The sequence below is a fragment of the Abramis brama genome, assembly GCF_963993115.1.
Source record: "Abramis brama genome assembly, chromosome: 2".
Classification (NCBI taxonomy): domain Eukaryota; kingdom Metazoa; phylum Chordata; class Actinopteri; order Cypriniformes; family Leuciscidae; genus Abramis; species Abramis brama.
In genome coordinates, this window is record NC_139964.1 from 28,962,492 (window position 1) to 28,977,872 (window position 15,381).

At 40.1% G+C, this 15,381-nt stretch overlaps 1 protein-coding gene across 1 annotated transcript; it reads left to right on the top strand.

The window, feature by feature from the left end:
• The first annotated feature begins 427 nt into the window (after positions 1–427).
• On the top strand, positions 428–12,684 carry spred2a (sprouty related EVH1 domain containing 2a). Its single transcript, XM_084107252.1, has 6 exons — positions 428–824; positions 7,003–7,186; positions 7,270–7,438; positions 7,518–7,582; positions 9,951–10,100; positions 11,210–12,684. Exons 1-6 carry the CDS (start codon positions 799–801, stop codon positions 11,897–11,899), a joined length of 1,284 nt encoding a protein of 427 aa, XP_083963378.1. The 5' UTR covers positions 428–798; the 3' UTR covers positions 11,900–12,684.
• Positions 12,685–15,381: the final 2,697 nt, after the last annotated feature.

The following is a 15,381-nucleotide window of genomic DNA, read 5'->3' on the forward strand; positions in this document are numbered from 1 at the left end:
AACTACACGTATAACGTGTGTAATAAGGACACTGTCAAATAAAGTGTTACCGAAGGTTTACGGGAGTTTTGGGGAACCAAAAATGGCACTTCTATTGCTTCACTGCCTTGTCTAACCTTTATTTGTAAGAGTGTAGACCAGATAGAAACCAGCAAACTGGACTTCGAGCAGTGACAGAACACAGAAATGTGTGTTCTCGTGAACTTTATTACTACAGGGGAAATAATAACCCCGAGCAACCTACAGATTAGGGCGAGAGGAGGCACTAGGTGGCGGGACGTTGGCACAGCCCGTCACACTGGAGATCCCTCAGTCCAAAACGGGCTGCAGTCGTTCCTGTGTGACGTCATTGCTTCCGCAAGCTCCCCCCCCCCCCCCACCACCACCACCACCCCCCCTCCTCCAGTGTCGGCGGCGCTCGCCTGCTGCTGCTGACTACACAATCCAACATGGAGTAGTGAGAGATGGGGGCTCCTCTTCGAGACCAGCGCGCAGGCTTCAGCCACGGCAGAACGCGACGCGACGCGAACAATCATCGATATAGCCATCGGGATGTTGCATAACGCGAGGATTCCTGGATCTTTAAGCAGATGCATTGCAAACCTTGACGGATAGACAGTGCAGTGCGCGGAGGAAGAACGAAAATAAGGAACGCTGAAACGGATTTGGGGGAAACTCGTTGATGCACTGGACTTTAAAAAAAAAAAGGCGAGGTGGAAAATCGAGACAACATGAAGCCCGAACGCTGCGCGCCCGCGGTGGGATATTATTTTTATTGTAGGTGAAACGAGGGGGAAAATGACTGAGGAATCGCACCCAGACGAGTGAGTATTCACTTTTTAAGAAAACGACGCATGTGGACACGAATGGAAATCTTATCCTGTGTCCAAGAATGTGTTCCCGAGCTGAACGAGGGGTCAGTCAAACGCAGGGAACTCGTGCATGCATGCGCTTCTGAGAGGGACGTTGGAGATGTTATTACTAAGAAACAATGCAGTGTCAAAGAGATTTTGAGTGCTGGGCCCCTGCTGCAGGGCTCTGGTCTCAAACCGAGAACGGGGGGAGGAGGAGGAGGGGCTCGAGCGGAAACATTTTGTGGAGGGATCCTTTACTGAATTCCTTATATCACCTCGACCCTAAAGACGAATTTCCGCTCCGAGGAAGCAAACTGACGACTGACAAGTTTATAAAAACACAATGCTAGAGCAATGAGCGCGTATAAGCGTTCGGAGCGGCCGTTCTTGGTGTCTTTCTTTGTGGTGGTCTGACATGCTATATCCGCCATTTCTTTTTCGTGAATCGCTCTCATTTGCATACTGTCCTTCATTCATAAAAATACAGGCGGGGGCGCGCGCAGCAGAGAGAGCGCCTCAGAGCTGTCCTGATGTTAAAACAGGCCCTATATGCCATATATAGGCCTATATGTGCTTTTAAAATGTTGAATTTAATCAGGCCGTGTCTTCCATTTGCAAGAAACAAGCGAACGCGAATAAACACGTTATGAATGCAGCGCATATCGGTTGTCATAACAGTAGACTGTTTAGCAAGTAGGCTATGTTTTAGTTAGATTGGGTTTTTTTTTTTTGCCACATTCTTCTGCACAACATAAACACTCGTATCTTTTTTTCACGGTAGGCTAGTTTGACTCGGACGATCAAAGTCTCGTTAATAGCATTAGGGCCGTGTTAAATGGCTCGTTAACTCCGTGAGCTCTTTAGGGGCTTAAAAACTTCTGTAACGTAGCCTACACTCAATCTGTATTAACAAGGCGATGTTTATTTGGTCTTTTGTCCCGCCATCCGTTTTGATCAAACGATTATGTGAACGTTTATCGTTAAGTCTAGTGTAATGGGAGTCGTAGTTTTAATATCCCTAAGGAAAACTATTTAAAGGAGACTGAGGTGTAACATTGTTTCAACGTCTGTAACTCTTTTTTGCTTTACTCAGAATTTAATATTCCCATATGTGTCTACTTGAATTTAAAGTAGAATATTACTTTTCCTCAACCGGTGAATATTAATGTCAAGTAGCCTACAAAGAGTGCTTTTGTTAGCCTATAATTTTCCTACTCCTGGTGTTGTAACGCCAGTTGAAAACATGGAGGTAACATTTTGTTATTGAATTAATTATGATAATCAAATTGACGTAGCTAACTAACGTAAGTTATGTGCCTGATTGTTTAAATTTGTTAAAAACGTTTACTTTTTGTTTGCCCTCAGGTCACACAGTTATCTAACCGTCAAATATCTTAAAAGTAACACCAAGGTTTTTTTTTTTGTTTGTTTTTTTGCTTAGTATCTTATGGTTACCTCAAGGCGATTTTTGTTCGCGAACTAGCGCAATCTGACTGCTAAAACATCAATTTATAATCAACGACCATCCTAAACCTAGTAGGAATTGGTTGTGCAAGTTACATTTGTCATTTTAATTGCTTGAACTCAAGTTGCATTTCCTCTCCTGGACATCATGTATCGCAAGAGCGTAACCCCGAAGCTGGTGGGGAATTTCTCTTATTTTAATTTATGGCACACTCACACCCGTTTGAGTAAATACGTGTGTCACACTGGGATGCAAAGGCCCATATAATAGCCCGGGGTTGTGAAATGTTGACTTTTATCGGCGGAGGGGAGGGCTACAGGCTACTCCAAAATGGGAGGAGGTTTCTGAGAAGGCACGGAATGATTGTGAAGGGAAACAATGGTGAGAGGATTAAAGAAAGATCCGGCGGAAGTGAAAGAGGAGGGTGAAGCGGTGAAGCGTAACTTTGCTGTCACGCCCCTCGATTGTTTGATTCTCATGACGTGCCAATAATGAATGGATTACTTTGCACAATTCATTTCACTGCAAGGAAATCTTTATCTTTTACTTAATAGGCATATCTCTCTTTTTGTGTAAATCTAAACCGTTATGGCCCCAGGTATCACAGATTGGAGTTTCATGTCTTGCAAGTTTTGAAACATAGGCCATATATCTGGACACTTAAACTAAAAAGTCTGAAGGCCATTGCTTTTTGTTGGAGCTTACTTCGCTGATTTGACTGACCCCACAAAGTGTCCAATGCTTTTTATTTAACTGAACCATTTTTTAAACAACATTCTTGTTTGTGAAATGTGTTGCTTGAAAAGTGTATCTTTCTTTTCTCAGTTGTTTTGATATATTGTTATCTCATGCATTGTTTATTTGTGACCTATGCCTGGTATACATTGTATGATTTTGGGCTGTCCCAGACGAAAGATGATCAATCGTGGTGATCTCTGTGGTTGTGGTTCCTCAGCGTTGGCTCTACATCACACACAGTGAGAGAGATTCAAAGACGGCTGTTGTCTCGGTCTTGCAACCAAAGATAGCCTGCGATAATTTTCTGACAGTGTCAGAAATTTAGCATGATAATCATCTCACAGTGTGTTTGCTGCTACGACCTATCTCTACTGACTAGCCAATAAACATGCAACATGACATGGCACTAAAACTTAAAACCACTTACCTCAAGCTCCATTTGCAAAATGGCATGTCAAGTTGGCCTCTTTTCCCAAGCCATGACTGTGTCCATATTCTCCTCTTTCGCTTCCTCGTCTTTTTTCAGTGCACATAAAAACACAATTGCTAAAATGCAATTCATCTTGGTCTATTTGCTTACAATAAGCGCATGCTGATGATGACGTTTTATTCTTCTATACTAACTTATTCTTCTATACTAACTTGCGTCATAGCCTACAATTCAATCGGTGTCGTACAGTCTACATGTCGTACCCAAGTTTATTAGATCCATGTTGTACAGTGTGATTTGCAATGATCTTATAGGATTGTAGCAGGCATTAAGGGTCTTTTCGGGGCCATTGTTTCAACATACCAAACATTTGTCACAAGAACTGGAGAGGTGGAAAATTGTCTACCAATTTATTTAACATTTTTACTTTTTAAAAGTGTTGTTTTAGGAGACTGAATTGTATATATCGCCTTTTAAGCAGTTTTACTATATAAAAAGCTACGTCGTGCTACATTTTTACTCGAAACCATTGGTGACCGTTGCCTGCTCTATGTATTTTGAGTTTGCCTGACTGATATTGACTAAATAGGTCACTGTCCTTAGTACTGTAGCGCTGTTCTCGCTACTTCCTGTGTGTTATTGCAAATGACCTCTTGGCCATTAGGCCTTGTATCACCACAATGCATATCTGCTCTCGCTCTTACACAAGTTCCATTTTTCAAAATTAACTGGATAATTCAGGTTCATTGTGACTGAAAATGTCATATATAAATATCATAGGGAGCTGAAAAGGACTTAAAAAATTAAGTATTAAGTAAATTAAGTATACTATTATTCCTACTTCAGAATGACATGAGGGTGAGTAAATGATGATAAGATTTTTTGTTTTGGTTGAACTGTTCCGTTAGAATGTTAAACACTTTAGAGTTTTCTGAAAACTCTGGAATGCTGGTGTTTGTTTGTCTTTTTTTGGAGAGGAATGCGAGTCCCTCAAAAACGTGCTGAGCAAACCAGTGGCTCCCCATTGGTAATGACTGTAGCCTGAAGGTGTGTGTTCGTGCTCACGTGAACTGGCTGGCGCCCAGACCTCAGACCCGGATGCCCTCTCCAGCCTCTGGGCCGTTTGGGAGGGGAGGAATGCAATCTATATTGATCAACCCAGCATGACCTATATGCAGCACCATTATGGGTCAATAATATCTAAGAGGGGAAGAGAGAGTGACTTTGAGGTAAAGTCAGTCCAGATGAACTGTTCTGATGGATTTACGGTAAGGATAAGGATTGATTTGCGAGCCAGGAAGTGTTAGGGTAGTGAAATACAGAATGAAGAGACTGTGACGGGAATTGAGTTTTAAAGAGTGGAAGACGATCGGAATGAAACATTCTTCCTTTGTATGTTGTTCAGTGTGTGGGAGACAATGGTTGCTTTGGCAGCTGCATGTGTCATTGTATTGTTGTATACCAGGGCTGTGTGAAGAATCTGGCGATACGATACAGGGGTTACAATACAATATATTGCGATACAGTAAGGAAGGTGATATATTGCAATATTAGAAGAATTAAACCCATTTTATCTGTTTATGTGGACACAAACCTAAAGATTTTTTACAGACCTATTTTACAGACTCCAGAAAAACCTCAGGTTCAGATAAGGAGGAAATTAACTCATGTTCTTGCCGTTTACATTGATTTCTCAGCAAATGTTCCATGGCGATGTCCTGTTTTTAACGCAAGTTCCTGTGTAAACGGCCTTTAAATGTTCTCCACACCATGATTACTGCTCCTTCCTGACTGTGTTCAGTGCTGGAGAAAAATCCTATCCCAAATTGCCATGTTGCGATTGACAAAATTACAAATGAGGCTCCATTTCTGTGAGTTTTTGTATTGCTGTTAAATTGCTGTGAAATGTTTTGAAGTTTGAAGTCAATTTGTGTTTTCTTGATCGAGCATTGTTGTCGTTTCCATTCTTTTACATATTTCCTTTAGCTAACTTGGTAATAAAAAAAAAGCATAGGCCTATGTTAAGAGAAGAGGCTTAAGACCCGTTCACACCAAGAATGATAACTGTAAAGATAACTATATTAGCGTTATCGTTCTGTTTATTCTAAGCGCGTGCTCGTCTGTCACTTTAAATGCTCGAGCTCGTTACAGCAGGATGGATTCTGATTGGCTGTCTATGTTTTATTGTTCGTCAGCTCAGATTCGCACTATTCATGATGGATTTGAATTGCTTGAAATTTGATTGGAATCACTTCAAAAAAGAAAAATACAGTAAAGTGCAACATGTGCAGTCATATAGGCTACAGAAAATGATATCATCATTATAAGAACATTATAATTGTGTGATTGGGTCATGGCTTTCAATTGTGAGAGTTTTGTTTTTGTAATCATGCTCTCAAAAAAATACAAAACTTGGATTTGGATTTATCTGCCAATTTATCGGTTATCGGCTTTCAAATGTAAAGAATTATCGGTTATCGGCCAAAATGTTCATATCTCAGTCCTGAAACTGAAAATATAAGTAAGAAAATTAACAAGCAATCAAAATAATACCATGAACGTCCAACTAGACGTCTAATGGCTTAAATGTGCAACAATTTTTATTTTATTTTTAGACGAATTGATTTTTTAGACATGAGCTGTGAATGAAAGTTGAGGTAGTATATATCAGCTGTTCTGATGTTGACTGGCGGGTTAATTCCACCATTAATACGAGGTAAAGATGGGGCTGTAATCGAAGTTCTCATGCTCTACCGCAGTCAGTATGTAAATCACATTCTGAGAAATCCTGATCCCAAGTTTTGCATTTGTTAAACCGTCTGTCATATTTGTGGTTCAGAATTCCGGATGGCATTATCATATCTCTGCATAAGGCGTATCACTGTCTTTAAACAACGACCGAAAATCTCATTAGCATAGCGAACATCATCCTCTTCGAGATTTCTGTACACCTTATTTGCAATGCAGAGCTGTCATTAGTAAGCTCATGCATCTTCCCGAACGGATTATGATGTCATCATTATGAGTCAAGTCTGGGCCCAATCAGGCTGCTTACGTTAGATGCTTTACTATAAGCTCAATAAGCTCCAAAAATCAGCATATTAATAAATATATATGTAGATTTATAAATATATTTGATATATATGTGGCTGCTTATATATTTATACATTATTATTTTAAATATGTAGTATCTTAGAACATTTCTGACAATTTGACCTTTTCATGACACAAGTCAAATGGTTTCAAATGCAAAAACTCCAAGAACAAATTTGTTAAAAAAGTTTAAATGTATAATGATTACACTTTCAAGGTGTAAGGAAAATGTTTTTTATTTCTTGCTTGTTACACCACTTGGCATTTGTAGTCATTAAATCAAATTTTTCATTGAAAATGGAAACAAAATGTGTGTAACCAAACCAACATGAATACAGAGAGTGCAAATGTGTGTTTTAAACCACATTTCTTCCTGGAATCATTCTCATATGTCATTGAAGTTCCTCCGTCTCTCCCCGCAGTGACAGTTACATAGTGCGAGTGAAAGCTGTGGTAATGACGAGGGATGAGTCTAGCGGGGGTTGGCTGGCTCAGGAGGGCGGAGGTCTCAGTCGAGTGGGCGTCTGTAAGGTGGTCCCAGCTGACCTGGAGATCCTGGGACGCAACGGCTTCCTCATCTTTGGCGAGAGACTCAAAGACAAGCAGGTTAGAGAGCTGACCGCATAGTACGGTTCAAAAATCTGATTCCTCGCGCCTAATATCGCTTTGGCTTTCTCTGTGTTGAGCAGGTGATCCTGCAGTGCTTTCTGAAGAAAGATCTGGTCTACACTAAAGCCACGCCCACTTTCCATCACTGGCGAGTGGACAACAGGAAGTGCGGCCTGTCGTTCCAGAGCCCCGCTGACGCCCGAGCGTTCGACCGCGGCGTGAGGAAGGCCATCGAGGACCTGACGGAGGGTGAGCGAGATGAGAAACGCCTGAGACATCGTGTCCCATTCTGACTGAGATTATAACACGAGTCCTGCTTTTTCTCCAGGCTCCACTACTTCTTCCTCCACCCTGCAGAATGAAGCCGAACTGGGGGACGATGATGTTTTCACGGTGAGTGAACAGTCCGACTAGAGTCTTGCATTTGCCCTCAAATGGCATGGAAGGGTTAATTATTTATTTTTTAATCAGAGGATCATTTTCATTTTTACACTCCACTTCGGTAATCCATAGTAATGAATGGCACGTGTTGTTTTAACATGACAAATGTCGTGCTTCTGTGCACGATTTCGAGTGATGAAAGCGATTCAAGTTTGGAAGTGATTCATTCACAGATTTCAAAATGATTCATAGAAATCAGTCTTATCAAAGGCTTGTAAAACATATCTTTCTTACATCCTGGCATTGCTTAACTTTCTCCAGCAAAAGCGTTGTGACTAATCATGAATGTTCAACATATCAACAGGGCATTATCTTCTTTTTTCTATTCATTTATCTACCCAACCTCTGAGAATAGATGCTATTAATGGGTCACTTGCCATCATTTTTCTGATGAATGGTTTTGTGTGTGTGTGTGAGCTGTGCTCAGGAAGTGACCTTTGCTCCCTTTGTCCTCCTATTGCTCTTAATTCAACACAACAATGCCACAACAAAGCCTTCGGATACAAGAGTCCATTTAACACGCACGCACGCATTCAAGAGCCCAAGGTTATTCAGAGTGAAGAAACATGAATGTGTGTTTCTTTTGGTCTGACTTCAGGCTTTAGGTGCGTTTGCCACAGTCGCTCGGCAGTGGTGTTCCTCTAATCGCTAACTTTAGAAGTTTATGACTCACTGCTATTCATACAAGCCCAGCCAGACACTGATTATTACTAATCAGAGTAGTCAGTCGCTCCTAAGTTTAGAGAGAGGGAGAGATGGGATGTGTGCTGTAGGTTTAGAATGGGCAGCAGCTGTTGGATGTCTAATTCCCTCTGAGGTAAAGTCTAAAGTGATAATTAGCACAGCCACAAATACATTTCCATCCAGACATTATGCACACAACTCTGTATGTACTTAGTATGTTTGTGCATTCACACTCTCATATACACGCAAGACACTTACATAGATCGATCTATCTATCTATCTATCTAAATTAACTATATTTTTATAGTCATAAGGAATAAGGAATTTTATTCCATCTCTATCTAAATTAACTATATTTTTAATTATATAATATAAATATAAATAATTACATTATTGTGTATTATAATTAACTAGGCAATACATGCACTTTACGGTAAAAATCAAACAAAAATATTGTAAAAAATAGAAATAAATTATAAAGTGAATAGTATAAATTATCTTATAAATTTAACGAGATTGCATATGTTTTTGTAAATATAATGTCTAGAATGTATCACCTTATTATTTATGGTGAACATTTAGATTTAACAAAATGACCCATGTATTTTTACAGTAAAATTATGTAAAAATAAATGTGGAAGTAAAATTAACGTTTACAATAAAAAATGTATTTAACAAGACAATAGATGTTCTTTTATGTAAAAAAAAGAAAAAAAAAGTTTGCTTTCGTAAGACCACATAATTTCTGGTTGAAATGTTAAAGAATTTCCCAGAAGTCCAAAAAGACACATCACATTTGCTTATATTTTATTTTCTTATGTTCTCGGTTTATGTATACTGGGGAGTTTATGTTACATTATGTTGTGTAGTTGATGTTTATTGCATTATGTTAGTGTCACGTGTTACCCTGGTGCTGCAGCTGCCAGATTTTTGCTGTAAATTTAACAAAAGTCTTTTACAGTGTAGTGTAGATTTCAGTCTTTGCAGTAGAAAGGAGCCAGATGACTTAAGAGAGGCGAGCTGTGTTTGTAATCATCTCTCTCTCTCTCTCTCTCACACACACACACACGCGCGCACACACACACACACACACACACTCTTGAGTTATTGATGGCCCTGTGGCTCTCTGTCAACTCTTAAAGCAGATGCTTGCACACACACACACACACACACACACACTCACTCTGCTGGCTCTAAACTCAGACTCCAGGCTTCAGGAAGAGTCACAGGAAGGAGACAGTGTGGATTTCAGGGGTTGAAGGTCAGAGATAATAGTGCTGATGATAGTTCTCAAGCACTTCATTTACACAAACCTCACACACCCAGACACGGGGTCAAAGGACAAGCAGAATGACCTGTGCAGTGTTGCTGTGGAGCGTTTTAAATGCTTTTATACACAGATACGTTCTGCATGGTAAAAAAAGTTAAATTTGAAGTTCTTGATGATTTGATGCTTTTAAATGTTTTATCCCCCCCCCCCCTTTTTTTTGCTTGAAATTCAACGAAAAATACACCTAGGTGTGACCCTCGTTCAAGGCCGGGGAGTCTTTCGGTTTGTGTCTAGTCACCATGATCCTGCCAACATGCTCAAATTGGGAAACAAATTCTATTGTTGCTCTCTCTGTGTGTCCGTCAGAATGCCACAGACAGCTCGTCGAACTCTTCTCAGAAGAGAGAGACGTCCATGCAGACGCTCGCACCCATCAGCTTCTCTGAGCCCCACCACTGCATTCTGGGACATCTCTATGACCAGCACAGGCACTCTGACCGTTTCTACCTGGAACAGGTGAGTTTGTATGAATAATCTGTTTGTGCAACATTTACTCAAGTTATGTCATCACGAGGTACTGTTTTATTGCACTTTGAGTCTCTACTTGCAGTATATTATTAAGACACTAGGGGCAGTGAACTGTTCAGTCAGGCAGACTTTCACTATTTTTTTAAATAATTTTTCACAATAATATTTTACTTATTTTAAAATAATATATGAAAAATGTATTATTATGCAGTGTTATATTAAAACAATAATAATTATTAATATTTAAGTATGAGTAAAACGTGGCTAAAATGATGTTCTTGCGCAAAAACAGAGTTTTTTCTCACTCTTTCTCACTTCATTCACTTTTGGATCAACTAAAGAAAAATAACTACGTTTGATTATTTTAACTCTTTCCCCGCCAGCATTTTTTTTTTACAAAAAAAACTCCTTTTAAACAAACAAAAAAAATAATTATTATAGCTTCATGCATTCTTTTTTATGAACACTTGAATGTGGGTAAGTTTCATTTAAAAAAAAGCAGCATTTTGAGCAAAAGGCTGAGAAAATTATGATTTTGTGTCAAAGACGACGTCTGGATCGGATTCAGAACGATGATCAAAACATAGATGGAGTAGATAGAGTCCATCAACACCCCTAAAGCTTCACAGTAGCTCGTCCTGGGTCGACATTTTATTCAGTAACATTAGGCAGTTTTGATTTATATGCTGTTTAATGTTGATGATCGCGTTATTTTACATATGCATATGCTTACAAATGATATCACTTGTTTCTGCATCTTCTTCGCATCTGTTTTGATCAAGAGATTCACTACTCTTTCAGAAGATGCGTAATAGCGCCCCCTACCATTTAACAGTGGAAAGACGGAAAATTTCGTCAATGGAGGGGAAAGAGTTAAAGAGTAATGACATAATTAAGTCACAAAAGGCATCACTTTGCATCTTTTGTTTTAGTGTGGTTTCGTTCTTTTTTTGATAAGTGGTGCAAATATGTGATATGAAATTTTTGTGTGTTTAATGTGTTCAAGATCAACCATTCCCGTTCCATTTCATTCTTCTTACATCTAAATCCAGCTTGTGTTAAACTCTCTAAACATTCTCTATGTTTGTGCCATTCAGACGGTGCCCATGTTCCCATGTTCCCGTCACGTACGGTTTCACGAGGAGGACGAGGAAATCGTCCGGATTAACCCACGCGAGCGCTCTTGGCTAACGGGCTACGAGGACTATCGGCACGCCACCACAGCCACACGGGGCAAACCTCTGCGACCGGACGCCACGGATGCTTACGTTCATCTCGCCAAGATCGAACCTCCCAAACACGACTACACTTACTCTTACCCACTCAGTGGGGACGGACACACTACCCGCGACAGCAAAACGGGCATCGGCGGAGGCGTGGTCACCGGTCAGCCGCGACCGCTAACTGCTAAATGGCTGCCGCGTCGCGTGGAGGACAGCAGAGAGCGCTTACGGTGCGTGTACTGTCAAAACATGTTCAGTCCGGCCGAAAACAGGCGCGGGCGCTGTCAGGAGGCCCCGGACCCCGTGCAGACGTGCATTCGTCGGGTTAGCTTCATGTGGTGCGCGGACAGCCTGCTCTACCATTGCATGTCGGACCCCGAGGGCGACTATTCGGACCCCTGTTCCTGCGACGCCAGCGAAGAGCGCTTCTGCCTGCGCTGGCTAGCACTCCTGGGACTGTCGCTGCTAGCGCCCTGCATGTGCTGTTACGCGCCGCTGCGAGCGTGTTACCACTGTGGCGTCGCGTGCCACTGCTGCGGCGGCAAGCACAAAGCCGCGGGATGAGCGGGAAACATGCTAGCACACCAGCAGCTGGGGGAAACTACAGCGGGAAGAAATGCTAATGAAAAGTGGAAGAATGAACTTGTGGCTGCATTTAAGTCCCCCCCCCCATTTTTATGTTTTGTTTTCTCAATTTAATTGTACTGGACAGCTGTGTCCTGGTTTGTATTTTTCTTTGTTTTTAAAAGAGTAACCCTCAGCTTCCATTTAAAAGACTACACGATATATATGAAAAGTATATATAAATATATGTAGATATAAATATATAAATCCAGGTACTTTATATTTTTATGCTCATCTGCTTCGAAGGTTTTGAATTATCTGCCTTCCGTCTCGTCTGTGTTTTAACATGTTGGTTTGATTTGATTTTACTCTCCCGCGTCAGCCTTTCGTTATAGTGTCTTCAGTCAGAGGCTTCTCTTCTACTGTGATCCACTCCGTCTAGATAAGACAAACCCAGAGGAATCCAAAATAGCTGACCTGTAGGACGGTAGATCTCGTGTGTGTGTGTGTGTGTGTGTGTGTGTGTGTGTGTGTGTATGAGGTCAGAATGGACGTGGGAAATGACATTTTGCCAAATTGCCAATGTTAATTTGCAGTGCGCAAACTGATGGCAAACACATCGCTGCCCAAGTGTAAAGCAAGTGTGTGGGTGAATCTCAAGAAAACATGTGCAGGTCATATTTTACCCCAAAATCGAAAGAAAACGTGCTTTATTTGGACCTTTTAGCATTACTTTCATGACAGTTAAGCATGTTTGCCATTACCGTGATAACCCCCCCCCCCCCCCCCCCCCCCCAAAAAAAAATTCTCAGTAAGGTAATATTTTTGTAATTTTTTTATGATTTTGTTTTTTTATGACAAGACAAGAGAGAAGAGTACACCAAATACTACTATTGCGTAAAAATACTTCACATTGTTTCGTATTCCAGTAGTGAGAGTAAGATTGTGGTTGCACTACTGTAATGAAATAGCGTGCTTGATTATCATGAAAATTATGTCACAATTTAAATACCTAAAAATGGGGTTTATATTCAAAAAGTGATTTTTTTTGGTTGCTTTTGGGGTGAGATATGAGATGGGACGTCCCGTGTTCTTAAGATTTTGTGAGGTGTATGTGCCTGTTGTCGATGTTTTGAAAACCAGCCTCAAAATCGATGTACCCCCTCCTACAGGACGAAAAACAAGATGTCTTTTTTCTCTGCCTTTGTCTTAAGCACAACACAAACTAGTTAAACTAACAAACAAGGAAAAACAACCATCTGAACACTGTGCAAAGTTGTTGTGAAGTTCTCGAAAATATAGTTCCAGTTGCTGGCCTATCAGCAGAATCCTTCAAAAACAACATCCAGCCAATCAGTGGACTGTGACAGCGTTGTCATGACGACTGTGATCCTGATGTTTTATGTCCTAGTTGTCTCTCTATCTCTTGTCTGTCATCTATCTCTCCCCCCTCTTCCTGTGAAAAGCTTTTGCAGTAGTACTATCTGATGCGTGACAAAAGAGGAGCAGTTTTATTTTTTTATTGGTGTCCAGGAGAGTGAGTTCTCTGTCTGTCTGATGCTCCTGAACACTCTGAGATTAAAAGAAAGTGCCTGAATCAGCCAGTGCCGTCTCACCCCTTCTGTCCATCTCCACATCATTCATGTTACGTCGCTGTTATTTCCTGATCACTATTATCTGATTGCTTCAATTACAAAAGGTAACATTTTGTCACGACCAGTTCTTCATGCTACGCACATCAAGATCATTTGTTGGTCGCTCCATGGAGCACGACAGTTTCAGAGGTGAAATCGGACTTTTTAGCTACGACATTAATGCTTCTCAAGCTCGGAGATTGTTAAATGTTGGTGTACTAATATAAAAGTCACAAGTCGGTGTCATTTCAACTGTTTCAAAAACTGTTCCCAACCCTCAAACTATTTATATATTTGTATATATTTGAATATTTTGTAACAAATATATCAATAAAAATATATTGAATATAAATATACTTGTTCTTATATTAAAATTACATGGTTTTTATATGTCTATATGTATGTGCACAGACATTAAAACTATATGGACCCTTTTCACATTTCCGGTGAACGGGAGACGACTGCAAATATAACTGTTGTATTTCCATTTGCTCTAATAGCAAAAGAAAAACCCGGGAAAGAGTTTCCACGGCTTTCCAAAAGAGAGAAAAAATATCGAGAGATTGATTATGTTGGTCAGAAGAGAGAAAGACGCTGTATTAGAAACCCTCACATGTCCTTCACAGCAGTTAATTCATTTTTTTTTTTTTTCATTTACTGACAAAGTAATGTTGCAATATATAGCGTTATTAATGTGTTTTAAAGTCCCCCTGTAGTCAATCATTTTATCCCTTAAAACTCATCTTTAATCACCAAAATGACACATTTAAACATTTTTTTTCTTGGAAAAAAAATCACCAGGCCTTAAAATAGCTTGAATGTAACTCGACACCCTTGAATATGCAAATGAGCCCCGCCTCCACTCACTCACTCCAGCTCAGAGATCCACTGGTTGACGATCACACGTTGACCTGATTGGTTACAAGGTAGTTTGTGACGTCAGAAACACCAGCGATTTCAAAGAGACTGTCTTCCGTTTTAAGGAGAAAATACTCAGCAATAGTGTCGACTTATGAATTTACACATGGTTTGTCTTAAAGCATATTAAAAACACCACATAGACATATAAGTAAGGGATAATGTATAGCGAGGCGGTTGTTATAGCGAATACAATCCCGACAGGCTAATCGGGAGCCCGACGCGAAGCGGAGGAGTCTTGAATCAGCCGGAAGGGGTTGTATTCGCTATAACAACCGCCTCGCTCTACATTATCCCGCTTATTACATGGCTACCTACCAAATAAATCAATAATTTGACACAAAATATTGATTTAAAAAAGGAGTTTATTGATTTAAAAACGATTGTATTGCTTCCGCTAAAGAAAATAGTCCATTCCGTCTCTACGGTTAGAATCCTGCGTCCATAGCAACGCTCTGTTTTTCATTGCAACGGTGTGTTATCCTTAGCAGCGGTGTGTTATCAAGAAATAACAGACCGCATTCTACATTAGAATTCAACCAAGCCATGTAATAAACAACGTTAAATGCTGGATTTTCACCACAGGGGGACTTTAAATGTTTAAAAATGAAAACCTTTACTAAATTTGCTATGATGATAACTGTGGAAATGCGTCATCACAGTCTGAAAATTGTTCATTGAACTTTTTTTAAATGCCTATGGAGAATATTAATGTAAAAACATTGACTACGTTTGCATGTGCACCAATAATGTGATTATTTCTAATAAGTAGAGTAAGGACTTTTACTCCCCTTTTATTAAATTCGACATATGCCACATATATTACTGCGATCATTATGATTAATACTATTATGAGCTTAATCGCATCAATTTGGTCAAAGTATTACATGAGGTAAAGTTGAACTGCAATATTGCCTAAATCTTATCATA